We start from the raw sequence: 20,210 nt of genomic DNA, 5'->3' as shown, positions 1-20,210 counted from the left end.
CATACCTAGCTGCCTGCATGGTCACCCTTTGCCCTGGCATTTACAAAAGGGATCAAAGTAGCCGGACCCCAGAGTTGTACGTCTAGACAGTAGGAGCGACACATTTTCCAGGCCACAAAAATGAAGAAAACCATGAAAAATTTTCAATGCTATTCATTATGCAAATAATACAAATAATACAAATCTGTGGTTTTGTTTTGTTTTTTAAGGCAGTGGTATGGAAATGTAGAGAATAATGTCCAAGATGCCCTCTGTCACTTCCGCAGTGAAATGTTAGCTAAGTGCTGCTGTGGATCTTACATGATTTTTCATCCCTGAAAGCCATCCTAAGCTAGGGTTCTGGGGAGCAGGCACAGTGACAGGCTGGTAACTGGTGAGAGCCATAGCTGTGAGACCGGGTCCTTAGGCCCAAGCTGCAGACTGTAAGACCCAGGTGGCCAGCCAGGAGGCCCCGGGACCCCTGTCTTTTGGGAGCCATGTTTCTGTTAATTGGCTAGAAAGGGTGATGTATCTGACTTCTGTTGTCTGAGGCTCTGTGTGGAGCTCAGATGTGTCTGGTTTAGGCAGCAGGAGGGAGCAGAGTTCAGGAAAGTGAGTGGGCATTGAGGGCTCATTTGGTCAGGGAAGGTGTGGAGGGACTTCAAGGGAACAGATGCAAATAATCAGGAGAATTTGGGTGAGAAGAGGTGAGAACAGAAACCATTCTAGACATGGTGCTGGTTGGAGAAAGTGACACGCTCTGTCATGGAGGTGAGAGGTGATGTCCCTTCTGGGCAATACTAAAACTTGACACAGCGGGAGGCATTCCTACTTTGGTATCCAGTAAACATCTGTGCTCATTGCTAGGTTGGCAGGTAGCCCACCATGTCCTGGTGCCCACGCTGGACCCCTTGGGCCACTTGACTGATGATATGTGTCTACATCTCAGATGTTCGTTGGTCCAAGGATGAAGGCAGTCCATGGTCAGTCCCATCATCATTGATAGTAATAATAGCTAACGGTTTACTGGTTATTTACTGTCTTCCAGGTGCTGTGGTAAGGCCTTTACTGTAAGAATGTAGTTAACTTTCCTAACCCTCTGAATAAGGACTGTGATCAGTGGAGAGCAGTGGGTGGAGAAACGGAGGCATGGAGATGTAAAGTGACTTGTCCAAGGTCACATGGATGATAAGTGACTGGAGCTGAGACTCCAGCCCCTGGAAGTGTCGCTGACGATCGCTTCCCCCTACTGCTTCTTGCCTGTACCCCTAGCTTTGTTCCATATTCTGTCCGTGCTCCAGAGGGACCACAGTGGAGCCCCTCCACCCGTCACCTCACACCAGAAAGTAGAATCAGCCTTTTCTGTCCTCTGTGGGTCAGCCCCAAACCAGCCCTGAGAGGCAGAAATAACCTTTCACCATGTGGCAGAAAATAGAATTGAGGTTACCGACCGCTAGGCAGGGAGGGCAGTCCCTATCCCAACTCCAGCCCCCGCTCTGCCGAAGGGCACTGTCATCTGCTCAGCACCGACGGTGTGCTCACATTGGAGCACGTGCGATGTGTCTGAGCACATGTCTGTGTGTAAAATGGTATACACTTTGTGGATTGTGTATTTGCAGGGCCCTTTGCCTAACACGTGCGGTCACTTTTGGGAGATGGTGTGGGAGCAGAAAAGCAGGGGCGTTGTCATGCTCAACAGAGTAATGGAGAAAGGATCGGTAAGTCATGGATTTATCTGCTGTTTACCTCACCGTCCATACGTGTCCCACTCCGTGAAGTTGACATTTTTGTCTGAGTTTATTTCTTTACATTGCTTTTGTATTTCTTTTACGTTGTATCTGCTTTATTAGAAAAATTTAAAGAAGCATTACATAAATACATGTCTATTAGTCCGAAAAGTAAATGAATTAAAAAGAGGGGGAAAAGTCCTTGCTCTGGACCTCTTCCACCCAGCCCCCCTGCCCCCATCAGTCTCTCTCTCCCCAGAGTGCGTGCGCGTGTTTTGTGGTCCTCTGCCAGGGGTTCTGGGGCTGCTACTGTTCTGTTCCGGAGCTGTGTAAGCGTAGCTTTATTCTGAAAAGGAAGTTTCTTCTGTATCCTCCTCCTCTCTGCTTTTCTGGCTGGACAAGTTTGCCTCCTGTTGACTGAGCTGTGGGAGCCGCCCCATTTGGGAAAGCTTCTGTCAAATACCCAGATGCCTGGCGCTCGGCATCTCGTTAACATGGACGCTGTCTGCCTGTGCGTTTACTGGAGGATTGATGCGGCATTTCTCCCAAGTTCTCTGCAACTCTAAAACATCGCCAGGGGTAGCATGTGTACCGGATGTGCGTGATGGTCTGGGCAGCACTCTCCATGCATCTGTCCCTGCAGTCGCTGCTGTAGCCTCTCGACTTGCTCTCCTCCGTGTATCCTATCCCCGGTGTCCAGAATGGTCTTTCGAAACGAAGTGTCTCGACGCTTCTTCTAGCCAAAAACCCTTGTGTGGCCCCCACTGGCTCCTGGGTTGTATGTAAATGTGGCTACAGGACCTCGTTAACCTATACCCCGAAGTCCCACCTCCATTTCCAAACTCCAGCCAGAACTTCTGTTATTGGTTTCTTGCCAGGTTCCCTGGCCTGACAGCAGAGTCCCCGCCTGGCCCCACCCCTCTGGCAGGTTCTCCAAGTACTTCCCTGGATCAGCCACCGCTCATGCTCCCCTCACTTCCCCCCTCCAACTCTGCAGATTGCCTGCTGGAGGCCTGTCTCCCATGAAAGGTGATGTGGTGTACAGTGTGGTGTACGTGTGGCAGCCACGTAGCGAGTGGACACTACACCCCTGCTTCCCTGGCTCCTTCCCTCCTTTCCCGCCATGGCCAGCACACTCGGGCTCTCCAGCCTCAGAGGCGGAGGCCCTGGGATGGGCTCGGGAGTGTGGATACCAGGAGGAGCGAGTGGCCCAGGCACGGAGAACTGCGTGTGCCCAGGGCCTTGCCAGGTGCTGGCACAGTGCGCTCGGGCTCAGCGGGGCCGCTGCTCTTCCTGCTGGCCCGGGCTTCTCGGTCCCAGGCTTGCCAGGAGAACACGCAGGCTCCAGAGAAGCTGCCCCTCCAAAGAAAGCACAGTCATGGCTTTAGAGGAAACAGATACAAGTGCAGAGAAGTAACACATCAAAGGAAACGTCAGTGGTCAAAGGGGAAGCACTCACCGCCAGGCCCCTCCCCCCCACAAAGTGACAGCCTTAGTTACAGTAGATCGTCCTCTTAGGACAGCGCAAGTTTAAAATCATGGCTTTTGCCTCAGTCCCATTCTTAAAGCATCTATTTGCTTGATGATAACAGATGGAGAGCGTACTTGAGTGTTGGAAGAATGGAATAATGCTTCCGAGACATTTTTTTTTTCAGTGAAAGTGGTTTTTAATGTTTTCTGCTTCAGTGGCTTGATTAGTAAAATGTGAAGTTATAAGTGCGAAGCCAGCTCTCACCCGTCACCACTCTTGTCAGCAATTTTGAATAAAGAAACAAACTTGAGGTTCCCATACCACACACTCTCCGCAAGGGAAGGTGACAAAGATAGGGTGGCCTGTGTATGTGTTCGGCCCGGATGAGCGTTTGGGGTCTTGGGGGCTCAGTGCTGCCCACAGAGGGGCCACTAGCATACCCACTCCTACATGTGGCCATCCAGAATGTCCCCAGACATTGTCCAGGGTCCCCTGGGGTGCAAAATTGCTCCCCTTGAGAAGCACTATTCTCAATGGCATTGAGGGTTTGGGACTTTGAAATCGAGTTCGTTATTCAGAAATGATTGGATATGGTAGCATTTCCTTTTTATTTGTTTTTTACTGTATTTGAGTGAAACCTCTTTGCTGTTGGCCCAGTCTAGCCAGGGTGCTGTCCTGTAGCTGCCTGGTGGCCCCCAGGCCTGCCCTTGGCTTGTCTCCCATCCAAGGCTGACTGTAAACGGGCAGCTTTTCCCCTTGGCCACTTAAAAAAAAAAAAAAAAAAAAAAAAAACCTGGCTGGTTAGTTTTCATGCAGTTGACTGTGACCGTGTGACAGTAGCCTCTGTTTTCCGTGGAACTGCTCTTCCTGCTCAGGGTCATTCAGCCATGCACATTGGCGTGGAAAGCAGCAGGTGGTTTGAGATTCTTAATGTTTCTTGGGAATCAGCGATTTCAGTTTGTCATCAACATTTATCATCCCCATTAGAACTGACTGGGGAAAATTCTAAGAAGTCACCGTGTCTTTCTGCTCAGCTAATGTAGTTATGATCTCTGCATACAGCCCGCAGTCAGAACCGGCTTGCAGAGTGCTCCCATGCAATGCGTATTTGTTTTCTGGTTTCCTTCCTTCTCTGAATAGTATAGGATGTGCCCCTCTTATTTTTGGCAGACCTGCCTGTTACCCTTTTGGGCTTTTGTGCTTCCTGGAAAACAGTGGTACAGAAGATGATTATGTGTGTTAGACGGAGCTCATCCAAGTAGCCCAAGTTCTTGGGGGTCCAATTTAAAGAAGGAGTTGAGACATGTCCGTGAAGAGTATATTTGGGTGCAAGGGCGGGGATTGTGTAGGCAGAGAAAAAGACAAACAAGGAGGTGTTTAACCAGAAATATCGCCTCTCTCTCCCAAAACCCCATCTAAAGGTGCAGTTTGACTTCAGTACTTTTGTGCACATGAGACTCTGGATTTTTCTGAAGATTGCCTGCCTGTTTGGGAAGGCCCCAAGGCCTCTCTCTCACATTCAGCTTCAGGCGGGAAGGGCAGCTGTGACAGACACCCACCATGTGGGTGCTGCCATTCGCTGCTGACAGATACGCAGCTGTAGCACGATTTGAATCCCGGGGAAGGACGGCTTTCTAATAAAATACGTCTCTTCTGGGGGGGGATGGATCAGTTTAATAGAAGAGCAATAAGTCGTGCTCTTGAGCTTACTTTTGTGTTTTGTTTTATTTTGTGTGTTAAAAGTGTCTACAGGAAATGACAGCAAGCAGAGCACGGCATGTTGCTGTGGATGCCTGCGAGCTCTTAAAAATAAATACTGCTTGATTGACACGTAGCGCGCACTAGCGTTGCGCGGTAGCGGAGTTCCTGAGTCTTTACCACATCACAGAGACTTACTAGGCTTTAGACTTGGTTTTGAAAGTGAGTGTTTGCTGTGTGGAGGTGAGCTGTAGAAGACCTTCCCTGCCCACGTAGACCTGAAACACCGGCCTCTTCTTTGAGATACGCACTGCCTGCGTTTCTGCTTCTCTGCTTGCGGTTTTGGGGGCTTGCTCCAGCACTTGGGGCGCCGAACCCACCAGGGCAGTCTCTCTGCCTCTGGGGTCTTCAGGAATTGCACAGGTCTGATTACTAGAAGTGTGGGAAGACGGGCATCCTTGAAGCGTCTTCCCCAGTCCCCCTTTCAGCTGCCCCTTCCCCCTTTGGGTCCGCAGAGGACCTTGCCATGTCACTGCTGCTTCCATGAACCGCGTGGCAGAATTGCGCTAATGCTGGCAGGTTGATCCTGTTCCAGGGGTTCATCTTTAGCAACTTCTCATCGGCATTAGGAGGGGATGTGGGTGAAACTGCCGCAATCTTTCAAACAGGCCCAGTCCAGGCCCTGTTGGCCTTCTGTTTCGGGACCGTGACGTCTGATGCTGTGTCGGCATCCCAGTCTATGGTTTCTCGGTTTGCTTCTTCTTTTTCTCTTGTTTTTTTAGGCAGTGCAGCTCCATTAGAGCAGGACTGGTGGGCCTTCCTGATTCTGTCTGCACTCTGCTCGGGAGCCTCCTGGCGCTCCCCTGCCCAGGTGACACTGCGGGTCCCGAGCCTGCCCCCGGAGTCGCCATGGCCTGGTCTTCCCTTGGCCCTGCTCCCTGTTCCTCTTGAGACTGACTTCTGGGCAGTCACTGCCTAGGAAATCCTAGGCACGCCTCTGTCAGGGGCCAATTTTTTTTTTTTTTTTTTTTTTTTTTTTAAGATTTTATTTGAGAGAGCACGAGGTGGGGGGTGGAGAGTGGAGGGAGAGGGGGAAACAGACTCCCCGCTGAGCAGGCCAGATGCGGGGCTCGATCCCGGGACCCTGGGATCATGACAGAGGCCTCTCCTTCCTTAGGGTTTTCTCTCATCTCTTGCATGTAACTTCTGCTGGCCTGGAGCCTTCGCCTCTTCTGAATTCCCACAGCACATCCATAGTGTTTACTCCCGCTATGCCCCCTGGTCCCTGATCCGCACCACTGGTCTCTTCTGACTGGCAGAGGCTGGGCCTGGAGGGGCTCCCTCACCTTCCCTGGCATTTCAAGCGGCTCGTCCTGCAACTCAGAGGAGGTGCCGGGGGGCCAGTCCGCATTCAGGTGCAGTGGGCGTGGATTCCATTTCCCAAAGAGCTGGCTGCACACACTGATAATTTCATGTGGTAGAAATCATCGTGTCTTTGGGGTTCCCTCTGTCTAGGCACATTGTCCGACCCTCTGGCTTATAGACTTTACAGCTTAGCTCCCATCTGCCTGCTGTTTTGGTCCACAACATCACCATCACCAAACAGAAAGGTATAGTATAGAAACTTGACTCAAAGTACACCACTAAATTTGAGTCAAACTTTCTTTCTTAAAACTCTTAAGTGATGGGCACTTAGGTGGCTCAGTTGGTTGGGCGACTGCCTTTGGCTCAGGTCATGATCCGGGAGTCACTGGATCGAGTCCCACATCAGGCTCCCAGACTCTGTGGGGAGTCTGCTTCTCCCTCTGACCTTCTCCCTTCTCATGTTCTGTCTCACTCTCATTCTCTCTCAAATGAAAAAAATAAAAAATCTTAAAAAAAAACAAAATAAACCAACTCTTAAGTGAAACCAAATCTTTGGGAGTTTGCTGGCTTTGAAGAAAAAGTTAATGAGCTATATTTAAATGAAGACCATCGAATAGTTCCTGGAATTATTAAACTAGAAAATCAAAAGGATTTTTTGGTACTGAGCCAAACCAGAATGAAAGGGTGTGATAGGGCAGTGGGTGACCCTAAGCCTTGGAGGAGCCCCTGTCCACGCCTTCTCTAAACATTCAGTTACAGCCCTCCAGCCTGCAGAGGTGTCCCACAGTCTCCTCCAGACTTGGTTCCGTTCCCCCGGGTACGTGCTCTGCATTGGGCCAACAGCACCAATCCTGTTCTCGGTAGTCTTCAAAATGGCTACAGAAAGTAGTCTGTGAGAGACTAAAGCTGTGGCACAGTCCGGCTTCACCTCATAGATGGCCTGGAAAGCCAGACCCCCGAAGCCTATCCTTGTGTAGGGAGAACCAGGGGGCAGCTGTGTTTGGAGGTCCAAGCCCTCTCTGCCCAGCCAGCCCTGGGTCTCCACTGTGCCCCCCCATCTCCCTCAGAGGCAGGCAGGTTATGCTGATGGTGACATCCAAGATCAGAAAACCCCCAGTTTACCTTTGGGTTGTCCTGAAGCTCATGGAAGGAACTCTGTACCTCCCTTCGAGGGAAAACAGTCCATTGCTAATAGTAATTCATCATTTTCTCTCCTAGTTAAAATGTGCTCAGTACTGGCCACAAAAAGAAGAGAAAGAAATGATCTTTGAAGACACAAATTTGAAATTAACCTTGATCTCTGAAGATATTAAGTCCTATTACACAGTACGGCAGCTGGAATTGGAAAACCTTACAGTGAGTATGGCATGTGCTCCCTCCTTCCCACGGCCGCTGCTTGAGATGTCTTTCCACCCGGGTGCTATTACCTAATGCCACTTTTTCTGAGTTTTGTACACTCTGACTGAGATGTGGTCTTAGCCCTGTGGGAAGCAGAGCTTACCTGTTTACCTACCAGGGGAGCTGGGCGGGGGGGGGGGGTCCTCAGGCCCCTCCTCCAAGAGCTTTCTCCCTGAACTGTAACACTAGTTCATCGTAGTCTCTAGGAAAAAGGGAGTTTCTCAGCCAAAACTTCTCTCTGTTCCTGTCTTTGCAACTGCTGTGGGACTGACATGGTAGCCATAGGTCACATAGCGGCCACTGCCTCTTTTCTTGTCCACAGTCTCTTCAGCTTGAAGCGAGGGAAGAAGGGCCCTTCTGGGGCTGACTCCCAAGGTCATAGTCACTAGTGTACGTTTTCTAAGTGAGGTTGTGGGCTTATTTGTCTTGGGAAGAACGTCTAACACCAGCTGCTGGCTCTCCTTGGAAGGTGGTCTTGGAACAGATCAAGGCATAGTGCTAAGCAGCAGCACCACAGAAGGCCCTACCCACAGGGATTCTAAATAATTCTCTAGAAGCCATCACCCGGAAGACCCTGCACCAGGATGGGCAGCTCCTGGGAACAGCCTCGGCCGTGGCGGTCAGCCACTCCCTTCCAGCCCACTCGTGGGGCTGGACTCCCAGCCCCGCCGTCTCAGACTGTCAGACATAGAGCCAGGGGCATCTCGCCTCACCATGGCTCAGTTTCCCCCTCTTCCAGATGGGGTTTTTTTTAAGGGCTCAGATGGCAAGAAGCACGGTTAAGTGTTAGAACAGCACCTGGCTCAGCCCCTGCCGGGGTCAGCACGTTCTGTGGGGTTGATGTGGCGGGGTTAGCCAGGGTGGTCCCCACCCAGATCGGAGGGATGGCGGGAGCAGTGCCAGCTTGGATGGGGGCTTGGCTGGGGGGCTGCCCGTGACTTCAGCTCACATGTTCGTGTTCAGCTGACTGCATTCCAGTCCCCTGCCTCCTGTTGTTGCATAACTGACTGGAGTGAGAGCTAGAACGGAGCGCGGGCTGCCGTAAGCAGAACGAAGTAAGTGGCGTGGTTTTTTGGGGAATGCAGCGACGCGGCTCCTGAGCATGACAGCCCGGGCCTGCCGCAGCCCCCCAAGCCTTGGGGACTCTGGTTTACGGAGGGCTTCGATGGAGCATTTTCAGGACTAACAGCAGCAGCGTGTTGGAATGTGCCTGGAGGATCATGTTGTAGACCGCTCTTTTTCATGCTTTTTAAAATGCACAAGCCCTGACATCAAGAGGGACTTCTGGTAAACCCTTGAGAAAATTTTTCCCGCTTGTTGAGGGAAATGGAATTCGGACGGAGCAGAAGGGGCTTGTGATGTCTGCTCAGTGGCACGCCTGCAGCAGTGCGGAGGTTTTGGTGTTGGGAGAGGCTGTTTGCTCTAACAGACCTTGTTCTTAAAAATTCTTTTCTCAGGCGTGGATCTGTTCAAGCACAGGTTTAAAGCAAATTCCTTGAGAAAGAGGTGGGCATCTGTGAGGGAGGGTGTGAGCGGGAGCTACTCCACACCTTATTAATGATTAAAGAAGGAACTTGCTGTTAGTATATTTTCTTCTTACTCCTTTTTTAAAATCTATTTTTAAGTGTTTTTCTTTCCCTGAAAAATAGAAAGGGCATCTCTCATTTTAAGCCATACAAGGAGACCTTTTTCGAGGGAGGAAAAAATGGCCTTACTTAGGGTGGTTCTAGAAATGACCCTCATGTCGCCTGCAGAGTCTTCCAGTTCTGCAGAAGGACCTCCGTGTGTCAGAGCTGGTGCAGGGTTCCGTATGAGCATTCTTTGCTGATGTTAGGTCACTGGTGTTTATCGTAAACTCTTTCACAAGTTTTCATCACACCGGGCCCCGGGAGGCTGTTAGGACTGAAGCTGTAAGCTCTGGGAAGGTGAGGGCAGTGTCCTTACCTTATCCTGCCAGGGGTGGTGGCTGGCGTGGTAGGCATGTTGTGGACATTTTGCTAAGTGTGGGGAGGCATTGTTGGTCCACAGGCCTCTGGACTCTTCATAGGTTTAGAGGGAGGAGCAGGGCTGGAAATGGCACTGGAGGCCATTCTTCATTCTGTTCCACTGGGAGCAGACGGGGCCAGGGGGAGAAACAGCTAGGGACACGTTTCAGGGCCTTCGTTTCAGAAGCACCTGCAGCGGGCTCTGAACAGGAGCTCCGGAGCTGACACTTCGATTTTTAACTCCTGCCTCCTCACTTCACGGAGGGTTGGCCTGCAAGCCTCAGTATCCTGGTTGAGAAAATGGGAATACAGGAATCCAGGCCTTGAAGGATTCAAGCGAGAATTCGCATCAGTGAACTGATGTGTGCCGCACTGGGACGCTGCGGGGCTGGCGGGGCGGGTGGTGTTGACGCCCTCCTCCTCAGCTGTGTGTTGACCATAGCTGCCAGCTGCCAGATCTTGGAGCCTGGCCTGGTTACTTTTTTCCTCTAAAATGAGAGTCCTCTGAGACTTCCAGGTAGTCGTGTGAAGCCTTGCATTACCCAGAGCTGGAGCCACACATGCGGTGACGATTTTTTACTCTTCCATGGGAAACCCTACAGTGCTTTAGGACAGGGTTGCCGTTGGGTGGCCATGCAGCATCATTGTGATTTGTGGGGGAGAGAGAAATCACTGGTAACCATGAAGACAGCAGAGGGGATGGGGCACTGGAGGAGAGATGTGGACGAGAACGTTCCATGCTAAAGGAAGGGAAGTCAAGGTGGGAGCAGCCTCCAGGTCCAGTGTCAGGCACCCCCCAGTGCTTGGTATATCTTGGCTGGGTGAGCAGACAGAAGGAACTCTGAGAAGGGAAGCTGTTCTTCGAGTTAGATGGGGTGGGGTGGGGTACACTTCGTGCTTACTTGAACGCCGTGATTTCTGTACAGATGATTCTCTTGGAGAATCTTTTTTTCTTAGAGAATTTCTTTTTTCTTTCCTTCAGTCTCAAGAAACTCGAGAGATCTTACATTTCCACTATACCACATGGCCTGACTTTGGAGTCCCCGAATCGCCAGCTTCATTCCTGAACTTTCTTTTTAAAGTTCGTGAGTCGGGGTCACTGAGCACGGAGCACGGCCCTGTCGTGGTGCACTGCAGTGCTGGCATCGGCAGGTCGGGGACCTTCTGTCTGGCTGACACCTGCCTCTTGCTGGTAAGGAGGCCCCTGAAGGCCCCGGGAAGAGAAGGGAGCCCGTTTTAGGGGGCCCTCGCTGGACCTTGTGGCCTTCCCCGAGCTTTTCTGTCATTGTCTCTGCAGTAAACTGGCCAGGATCTTTAGTTTTTAACAATTTTCCTCCTATGACAGTAGCTCTAAACTAAATAGCTTTGTTCGGAGTGATGTTCTTAAGTAGAATGTGGAATCGGGAAGATCCAGAGACTCCCTTTCTCTTACTCTTTCCCCCGTGCTCTTGTGGTCCCGATTTTGCTGCACTTTCACACATTTGCTAGAATTCTGCCTCCCTGCTGTGATTTTTCCTGAGTAGAAACTGGCGGACTCGTCCAAGAACGTTGATAATCACATTGTACTTGGGAGTGGAGGCCGACTGAATGATGTCTCCTCTCTGGCTTTCAGATGGACAAGAGGAAAGACCCTTCTTCTGTCGACATCAAGAAAGTTCTGTTAGAAATGCGGAAGTTTCGGATGGGGCTGATCCAGACAGCAGACCAGCTCCGTTTCTCTTACCTAGCTGTGATCGAAGGTGCCAAATTCATCATGGGAGACTCTTCAGTGCAGGTAAGCCTCGCTTCTGCTTACATTCTGGTATGTCGATTTTGAGTTTTTGTCTCTGAAGGAGGCTGTCAGTTGTAAAAGTTCAAATACTCTACCATGGCTCAGAAGAAATAGTTGTCTTCCGTGGCGAAATAGCTAGAAGGTTGTGAAAATGCTCACTGCGATCCGATTTCTGCTCTGGATGTGCTGACGTAGAGAACATTGATAGGGAGAATAGACTTTATTTTCAAAAGATTTCATCTTCCAAATATACGTCTCTGTAGCCCCAGGAAGCAGAGAGAGCCCCTCACCTCTGCTCACTTTAAAGGGGAGCAGATTTCCTGACAAGTCAGCCCACCGTGAATGCTAACAGGGCTTTCTCTGCTGCTTTCCCTAGGAGCAATGGAAGGAGCTTTCCCATGAGGATCTGGAGCCCCCACCCGAACACGTCCCTCCTCCGCCCCGGCCCCCCAAACGCATCCTGGAGCCACACAATGGGAAGTGCAAGGAATTCTTCCCCAACCACCAGTGGGTAAAGGACGAAACCGGGGAGGATAAAGAAGACTGCTCTATCAAGGAAGAAACCAGAACCCCTCTAAATGTCCCTTGCAGCATGGAAAGGTAAGCCCGAATGGGCCTGGCTTATTGAGGGTGAGGGGGACTGACCTTCTGATCCAGAAACACATTGATATTGAAACCCTGAGGACCCAGCCTCCTCTTGGCAAGCATCGCCTCTGTGTCTTTGGGGAATGGGACCCCTGGACCAGCACCGTTCCTCCCCTCGCTGTAGGAGCCAGGAGCATTTGACACTGTCACAGGTTGGCAGCTGTCCCCCATGCCCCCAGGTACCTACTTCAGTGGGGCTCTAGCACCACCTTGTGGTGCCTGTTGGAATCCTGCATCCGGGTAGCAGTCCCACCCAGAGATGACCTAGCCCTGCCCCTGGCTTCTAGCCAGTCCTGAAACGTGCTCTCCAGGTTAGACCATGTACTTTCGGCCCCCAGATTGGTCCTTCTGGGAATTTAACCTTTTGTGTAGTTTTGATTAACGTAATGCCATTTAGCAAGGTTATTGAACACATTCTGATGCATGTGAAATACTGAGATCACTGGAACATGACCCCTGGTCTGTATTCTAGACCGTCTTGTTGGGGCAGGTACAGTGGATTATGGATGGGACCCTGTGGACAATAAGGAGATGGAAGTGTATGCTGTGGTGGTCAGCCATCGAGAAGATACCCTGCCTTCCCAGGGTGCTCAAGGAGGGCCTGCATGAGGCATGGAAGCATGGAGAAGGAATGGGTGTGAGCCTGAGCCCCAGCCTGTGGAGACAGTGCCCTTGCTCCTGCTTCCTGGATGAGTGCACGCTTTGGCCCAGCATTTGTACACATCTAGAAATTTGGTTTGCAACACTTTGCAAACAGGAGTCCAAAGAGAGCTATAGGGGGAGGTGTTCATTGTGGCATCACTGAAAACGGTGACAAGAGACAAGCTGATTGTATGTGTAGGGATTAGGTAACTCGTGCTTTCTCCTTACTTTGGGATACTTTGGAACTGTTAAAGGACACAATCAGGAATGCACTAATGCAGCTAGACGTTGTAATAACAATACTGAAGTAAGCAGGTTAGACATGGCATGTCCATGAATGGTCCTCTAGCTAAACTCATCATCAGAATCTTACCTGGGCGCCTTGCCAAATGCTGAGTGCCAGGCCCCAGTGCTGACGCGTGCACCTAAGTCAGCAGGATCCTTGTGCAACTGGGTCCCTATCACAGCCCCATCACCTCTGGGACTTGTCCAGTGGGGCCTCCCAGAACAGTTGCCGTGCAATGTGCTCGGCAGTAGCTCCGTGAAAGTCCGCTCAGGAGACCGTGCCTGGCTTCCCAGGGCCTCTGGTGACGTTCTCAGGGCGTGCCAGTGTGCTCCATCTGAGGGCCTGCCAAGAGTTGAGAGTGAGCGAGGTGAGAGCTGGCACGTGACTGGTGTCTAGTCTGTCATGTGTTCTGTTCTGTATTCGCTAAGACTGGGGGGAGAGGGGATGCTTTGCAGTGTGTGTGTGTGTGTGTGTGTGTGTGTGTGAGAGAGAGAGAGAGAGAGAAGGTGGCAGGGAGACGAGTGTGGATCTGGGAAGCCAAAAGTCAGCGAGTTCCAGGAAAAAATGGGGTTGTGCCAAGAACATAGGTGCCTCTGGACACCAGTGGGGGCCCACGGGCACACAGGCCTCAGCCATGCAGCTAGGGCCCCACAATGGGGAGCAGAAAAGCAGGTGCTTTGTGCCACCTCCTGGGGAGGTAATGCCTCAGGGGTCCTGCCCACTACACACGATGCTGCTAGGGTAGAAAAGCTGTGGAGATGCATGTGAGAAGCAGGACATCTTGTGGTCGGGTCTTCTGTCGGGAGGCAAGGGCAGGGGGAGAAGGAAAGGCCTGGGGGAGGTGGCAAAGAGAGGAAGGGCCTCTGTTGGCCTCTCCTGAGATAGGCCTGGAAGGAGAACATAGTTCACATCGTCCCCGCACGGGGGCGCTTTGGCTTGCCACCAGGAGGGCAGCCGGTCTGTACACAGGAGGCCTGAGAAACGGTCCTACTGGCCGGATTTGAGTGATGCTGGGGCCTCAAGCCGGGGACAGGGCAGGCTGAGGGGCAGAGGGAATACGTGATGTCCTCACGTCAACAGCAGTAAAGGCTCCTGTGCAGGGGCCCGGGGAGAGAGAGAGAGAGCATGCGGGCCGCACCGTTGCCCTCCCTGAACTGAAGGGGAACATTGTCCAAGCAAACCCCAGGGCAAATTAGCACCTAGCTTTGCACCAGCGCCTGTATTTCTCAGCAGAGTCTCACCCACCCTCCATCACCAAGGAGTCCATGGGGCTCCAGAACCATACCCTGGCTGTGGCGGCCGTCTGGGTCTCTGGGGCGGGGGAGGGGGTGTGTGTGTGTGTGACAGGTGGGCTTCAGGTCAGTATCCGTGTTCCCAAGGCCTTGGCAGTTCCCACTGTAGCGATAGCATCCCCGCTTTTGTTTTCCCCAGAGTGAGTAACCCATCTCTGTGCATCTCCTCCCTCAGCACGAGTCCAGACACTGAAGTCAGAAGGCGGGCCGTGGGGGCAGGTCCTGCCCAGGGGGAGCCCTCGCTGCCCAAGGAGAAGCAGGACCCGGCGCTGACTCCCTGGAAGCCCTTCCTGGTCAACATGTGCATGGCCACGGTCCTCACGGCCGGCGCGTACCTCTGCTACAGGGTATGTTTTCACTGACGGACATGCTGGCAAGACCGTGGGTACAGAAAGCACTGGCCGACAGCCCGGCGTTAGCATTCAGTGCTGTGGAAGGATCTGAGCCAGTCTCAGAAGAAACAGAGCAAAGGTTTTTAAAGGCTGGAACTGTGAAGGGCTAGCAAGAGAGAATTGAGGATTGATGCACTGGGGTTTTAAGGAGCCCTGTGATCCCAAGAATATATAAGAGTCTAATCTCAGGGCCTTAACCTATTCAGGAGTAAGTAGAGAAAATGCCAAATATGTCTCTCTTTCTCTCTCTCTCTCTTTTTTTTTGTTACTGTTGTTTGTTTTTGAAAAAAAAATAATAGAATTACAACACATTGTTGTTTTTAACCTTTATAAAAAGCAGCTTTTGTTATTTCTGGGGGAAAAAAAAAAGAGACTAGGCACTTAACGAAACTTCCTTGTACCCTTAGGTGGTGTCAGCAGATACGCAGTTTATATTGGATTTCCCAGGGAAAGATTTCCCGTGCTTTTACGAATGTAAAATCCTTTGGAGAAGAGGGTTTAAGGGTTCAGGGCGCCGTCTTGCTCAGTCGCTTCCTCTGCTATGCGCACACTGAGCTAGGACAGCGCCTGTGAGCTTTCCCATTTTTAGAAGAGAAACAACAGAAGGCCATCTCTAGAAAGCAAAGCCCGGCTTCTGCTTTTGCTCAGGGTGTCCCACCAGTTTCCCATTGCTCATTTCTCCATCCATCCCTTCTCGCTCCGGCCATCTGGCTCAGGCCCTGCCCTTGTCACCCCACCGCCACAAACGGGGTTCCCCCAGGCCCCTGCGTCATGGTCTGAGGTCACAGCAGGGTGGCCACCAGCTTCTCAACCTGCCGTTGAGGTCCCGAAGGAACAGTTGACACTTCCTTCAGAATAGAAATGCTGTTGCAGTAGAAATCCACACGCGAGTTGCGTGTCGCTGGTAATGTGCAGGGAAGACAGAGGTTTAGCCTCAGAACTCTAGTCATGGAAATCACTTCACAGGACTTTTTAAAAATTTTTAAAATATTTTGTCTTTTTTTGCAAGTGGCCATCTTTGAGTACATCGGATGGTTTAGCAATGTGTAAACAATGCTTTCCCTAGGGGTGATTTTTGGGGAGGCGGGCTGTCCTAAAAGAGAAACGAACCCCCTTCGCTGGAGGCTGGGGAGGCTGGGGTAGTGCGTGAGTCTGCCGCTCTGCGGGGGTGGGTCCGGGCTCATCTGAAAATGTTTGGTTTCATTCCAGTTCCTGTTCAGCAGCAGCACATAATCTGACCCACCTCCACTCCACCTCCACCCCACTGTCCGCCTCCGCTGCTAGAGCCCATGTGCGCCTGGCAGGCAGGCCGTGGTCGGTAAGGGCCGAGGACAGCGTAGCCAGCCGGGACCTGGATGGACGTTTGTTCTGCACTAAAACCACCCTCCCCGGGCTGTTGGTTCTCACTCCTTTTGACTCTGTTTCCCCTCCCTTTACTTCGAGTATCCAATCCGCTACCCATTTTTTGAGGAGAGCGAAGGAGAGTCCGGTGCTGGTGGCCTGTGCGAGTCACGAGGCCCGCCCCGCCGCGTGCTCCCCCTTGGTGTGGCCCAGTGCAGCCCGGGTAGGCAGCACCCAGTGTCCTCCCCGCTAGACCTCCACGGAGACCGTGTGCAGTGAGCCTCTCCACTCCATATTTATTTTTTTGTTTTTGTCTTTTTTTCCCAAAGGCATACATAGTGCACTAGCATTTTCTTAAACCCATAACGTATTAAAAATTTTTGATGTCAGCCTTGCATCAAGGGCTTTATCAAAAAGTACAATAATAAACCCTCAGGTAGTGCTGGGAACGTAAGACTTTGCCATGAGCCTGCTGCATCAGACCAGTACTAGGAAGGTGGACGGTTGTAAGCAGTCGTTATTTCGTGACATTGTGGGTAACGTGAGAAGAGGTTTGGCATATGTTTATAGAACATGGGATAATATATACTGAACACTTGGATATTTAAGATACATGACGTGAGATGACTTTGACCCAGTTATCCCCTCCCAGTATCTGCTAGAACCTTGTTCTCAATCACTGCTTTCCCTGTGTGTATTAGAATGCATGTTCGGTCGTCTCGTGCCCCAGTCAGATACCACGTGCTTGAAACACTTAGCTCTCTGCTTATTAATGTGCCCCTGTACAAGTCCAATCTACCTTTGCATGATCTGATCATTAACATGGCTGTGGTTCCTAAGACTTGCTGAAATCCGCCATTCAGCAGTGGAGTGATGTTTTCCAGTAACAGATATTTGCCGAATTCCTGGCATGACACTCTGGTGACTTCCTGGTGAGGCCCAGCCTGGCCTTGTCCAGCTGGGGCCCACTGTAACTCAGACATTCCAAGGGTATGGGAAGCCATAGTCACACCTCACGCTCTGGACATATAGGCAAGCAGGGTCCCCCCCAACACCCTGGGGATCAGCCTCCATGGTCAGAAGTTCACGCTCCTTTCGAGCAGACTGTGATTTGGAACCAAGGCAACTGTTGGAAACCACACGCCCAAAGCAAACTGGGTGACAGTCCCTCGGAGTCCGCCTGCCACCGTCCCGTTCTGGGGGCCTTGCTGAGAGCCACGTCTGCCCCTGCCCTTGAACCCTGGGGACTGATGGTGCTCACGACTCTTCCTGCAAGGGAGCTTAAGACCTCCACATTAAGTGGCTTTTTTAACAAGAAAAACAAAACAAAAAAAACAAAAAACAAGGCAGCTGTAGCTCACAAGCTGCTCTTTTGCCAGCATTTTCACATTTTGCCTTTCCCATGTTAGAAGCCCGTGCAGAGAAACTCTGCGGCGAGAACATTCGAGGCATCGCTCCGCAGAGCCTTGGTGAGGTGTGGGTGAGGCTGAGGTGCCAGGCTGGAGGCGTTTTTGAGTTGGGCTTGTTTGTTTGTTTTTTGAAGTCCTGTATATGTATGTAGTAGTTTGGGTGTGTATATATAGTAGCATTTCAAAATGGATATACTGGTTTAACCTCCTATCCTTGGAAAACAGATGGCTCTCCATCTTGTTACACGTATGTTAGAGAAGTAGCGAGCTGCTCTGCTATATGCCTTAAGCCAATATTTACTCATCTGGTCATTATTTTTTACAATGGCCATGGAATAAACCATTTTTACAAAAATAAAAACACACAAAAAAAGCGAGGTGTTTCGGTATAATACCTTTTCAGGTGTGTGTATACATGGCTGCATGATGGGGGGTGGGGGGCGCGCGTCTCAGGGTCTTCTGTGACCTCACAGAACTGTCAAACTGTACAGATTTCCAACTTGCCATATAAATGATGGGTTTGCATTTTAGTTGCAACAATAAAATTTTTTTTCTAAAGAACATGGATTTGGGGTGCCTCCCATGCCTTTGTTTAATGGGCCTAAAGGAGGACGGGTACCTCCTGTTTCTTGCCGCCGCCACCAGAAAGCAGGTACTGTCACTCAGGCGGCCGAGGGTTACTGTGGCCTCCTGGGGTTGTGCTCACCTATGAGCTGGGGAACCATTCCCTTCCTGGTGAGTTTATGTGACACTTCCGGCGTCAACCCAGCTTCTTGGACGACAACAGAACCCACCTTCTGAATGCCCAGGGCCTTGGGCTACCTTAGCAAACCACCCAGACTGCTTGGAGGACTGCTCAGAACGCGTCCTCCTCAGTATCTCTGTCGAGCTGTGCTTGCTGGAGAAGTGACGGGATAGAACATTCACCTAGTCCTTCCTTGTATGCCATTCATCTTCGCTAAAGTGATTGGTTGACTCCTTGTTCTGAAATAATTTCAGATTTATAGAGTGTTGCAGAAATAGTACAGAGTTCCCTTATACCCTCCAGGGTTGTGTGATTGGCCGCTTGGGCCCCCTGGCAGGATCCGCAGAACTGGGGAGTAAACGCAGACTGTGGTCATGTGACCTTGGACCGCCGCAGAGGACTGTGGCCGCGGGAGGGCGGTGTCACACCCACTGTCACTTCAGTCTTTGTTTCAGATACAAAATGGCATCTAAGCCTTCAGGAAGTGGTGGAATGCCAGTGTGGGGGGAAGAAAAATGGCTGAAATTGTAACTGGCACAGAAATCAGATGAGGCCAAGGGCGAGACGAGGAGGGGCCGTGCTGCTTGGTGTCTGTGTAGGAGCAGGCTCTCGGGGAGGCTTCGCCAACACGCGGAGTACCGAAGGCACAGAGAGCACCTTCGGGACGGGGTTGTGGGGGCCGCTTTGTCCCTCCATGGCAGGTTTGGGGAAACAACCACCGCGCTCTGCTTTTTCCAGGTAAAGGGAAACACCCAGACAAATCGTTTTAATCGAAATTTCAGAAAATCGAACCTAAGGACAAGGCAAATAAATACTAAATTCAGTCTAAAAGCACAGAACATATACAGGAAGTTTACATGAGAAGCCTTCAGTCGGAGTCCCCAGCGCCTCTGTCGGGAGTCGCATTCATCCCACAGGCTGTCTCTGCGGCTCAGCACAAAAACAGCTCAGGGCATCTTTGAGGTTTTTTAATAGATTTAAATAGGAAACTAATTTTCCTTAAACATGTTCTTCAGTGAAATCTTTTTTCAAACCAGTTTATGGCTTCCAAAACAGTTTATTAACTGTCTAACCCTATAAAAGGCCTCACGTTGACTTGCTTCAAGAGTTCTGTTCCCTGATGATGGGAGAGGGCAAGGTGAACACTTCCTGACACGACGCTCAGGGTTGCTTGGCCGGTGGCATTTTCTTCTTTGTGCCGTTGAACACGGGAGAATAAGGTCTGTGGTCAGCAGGCTCCACGGCGAAACCTTCGGGCTGCAGCTCAGGTTAAGAGCGTGAATTGTGAAACCCCAGCTCCCTCTTCCCACTGTCCCCAGCCTGCAGAGGGGACAGCTCGCTGCTCCTGATGGGACCCGCCGTGTCCTCCTCAGCAAGAGCAGTCCGCCCGCTTGCCAGTTCATTCCCAGTCCTCACTGAACCAGAACCTGAAGGGAGAACCCCAAGTGCCGTGCATTCCTCTTGGAACCTTTCCCTCCATGCCTCATCCTGCCTGGCCTTGGCCCTTTTGCCATGCAGCTCGCTGGGGAAGGTCAGACACATTGTCAGGACCAAAAAGCTGATCATGTGGTTAGTCGTACAACCTTCAAAGTGCCGGCCAGCCTCGTCTGCTCCAGTACGGAAGGCCTCATTTGTGCCCCCAGAAGTCATGACTGGTCTGAGACGGAGGGAGGAGCGCAGGCCAGCTCATACCTAGTGGGGAGCACACAGCGCACCCCCCACCCCAAACTCTGTTCCTGTCAGGGCTGGGTGGGAACGAAGACAAGGAAGCCAACGTTGGAGTTCATCAGCCAAGGCTTAAAATATCGTGATTTCAACATCTGCCTCCTGGCAGAAGGCCTCTTCTGTTTGTTCCAAGTAGAGTTTGTCCATCCTCTCAAAAGCCAAGCGTCCTTTCTCACCTGAAATAGTAAGGGGACATGTCACTGGATTGTCCCCCCCTCCTTGGTGTTCCCGCTCTGGTGAGCCAAGATGGCCTTAGTGCCGACGCCTGGGTCTTGGGTGCCCCTGTAAGGGGCAGAGGCGAGGAGCGTTGGAGGAGCTCCTGCTGGCCACTCACATGGA

General features: G+C 51.4%; 2 protein-coding genes across 8 annotated transcripts in view; one reads left to right on the top strand and one right to left on the bottom strand.

The window, feature by feature from the left end:
- The window catches only part of PTPN1 (protein tyrosine phosphatase non-receptor type 1), a 90,920-nt gene that overhangs the window by 48,713 nt on the left and 21,997 nt on the right, over positions 1–20,210 (top strand). For 4 of the 7 annotated variants that reach the window (XM_032350359.1, XM_032350364.1, XM_032350363.1 and 1 more), the window contains 7 exons: positions 1,599–1,697; positions 7,459–7,596; positions 10,606–10,815; positions 11,236–11,397; positions 11,771–11,994; positions 14,435–14,606; positions 15,059–17,966. In XM_032350359.1, the coding sequence (XP_032206250.1) occupies positions 1,599–1,697; positions 7,459–7,596; positions 10,606–10,815; positions 11,236–11,397; positions 11,771–11,994; positions 14,435–14,606; positions 15,059–15,205 (1,152 nt within the window). In that variant the 3' untranslated portion in view covers positions 15,206–17,966. Of the gene's footprint in view, positions 1–1,598; positions 1,698–7,458; positions 7,597–10,605; positions 10,816–11,235; positions 11,398–11,770; positions 11,995–14,434; positions 14,607–15,058; positions 17,967–18,884; positions 19,023–20,210 lie in introns of those variants that run through there. The other 3 variants (XM_032350360.1, XM_032350362.1, XM_032350361.1) reach the window with 3 other exon arrangements.
- The window catches only part of RIPOR3 (RIPOR family member 3), a 70,359-nt gene continuing 69,027 nt past the window's right edge, over positions 18,879–20,210 (bottom strand). Inside the window, exon 24 of the mRNA XM_032350358.1 lies at positions 18,879–20,047. Within this exon, the coding sequence (XP_032206249.1) occupies positions 19,944–20,047 (104 nt within the window). The 3' untranslated portion in view covers positions 18,879–19,943. The remainder of the gene's footprint in view (positions 20,048–20,210) is intronic.

This window comes from Mustela erminea, chromosome 7 (assembly GCF_009829155.1).
Source record: "Mustela erminea isolate mMusErm1 chromosome 7, mMusErm1.Pri, whole genome shotgun sequence".
Classification (NCBI taxonomy): Eukaryota; Metazoa; Chordata; class Mammalia; order Carnivora; family Mustelidae; genus Mustela; species Mustela erminea.
Note: the sequence above shows the minus strand (reverse complement) of the source record. Positions and strands in the feature narration are given on the sequence as shown.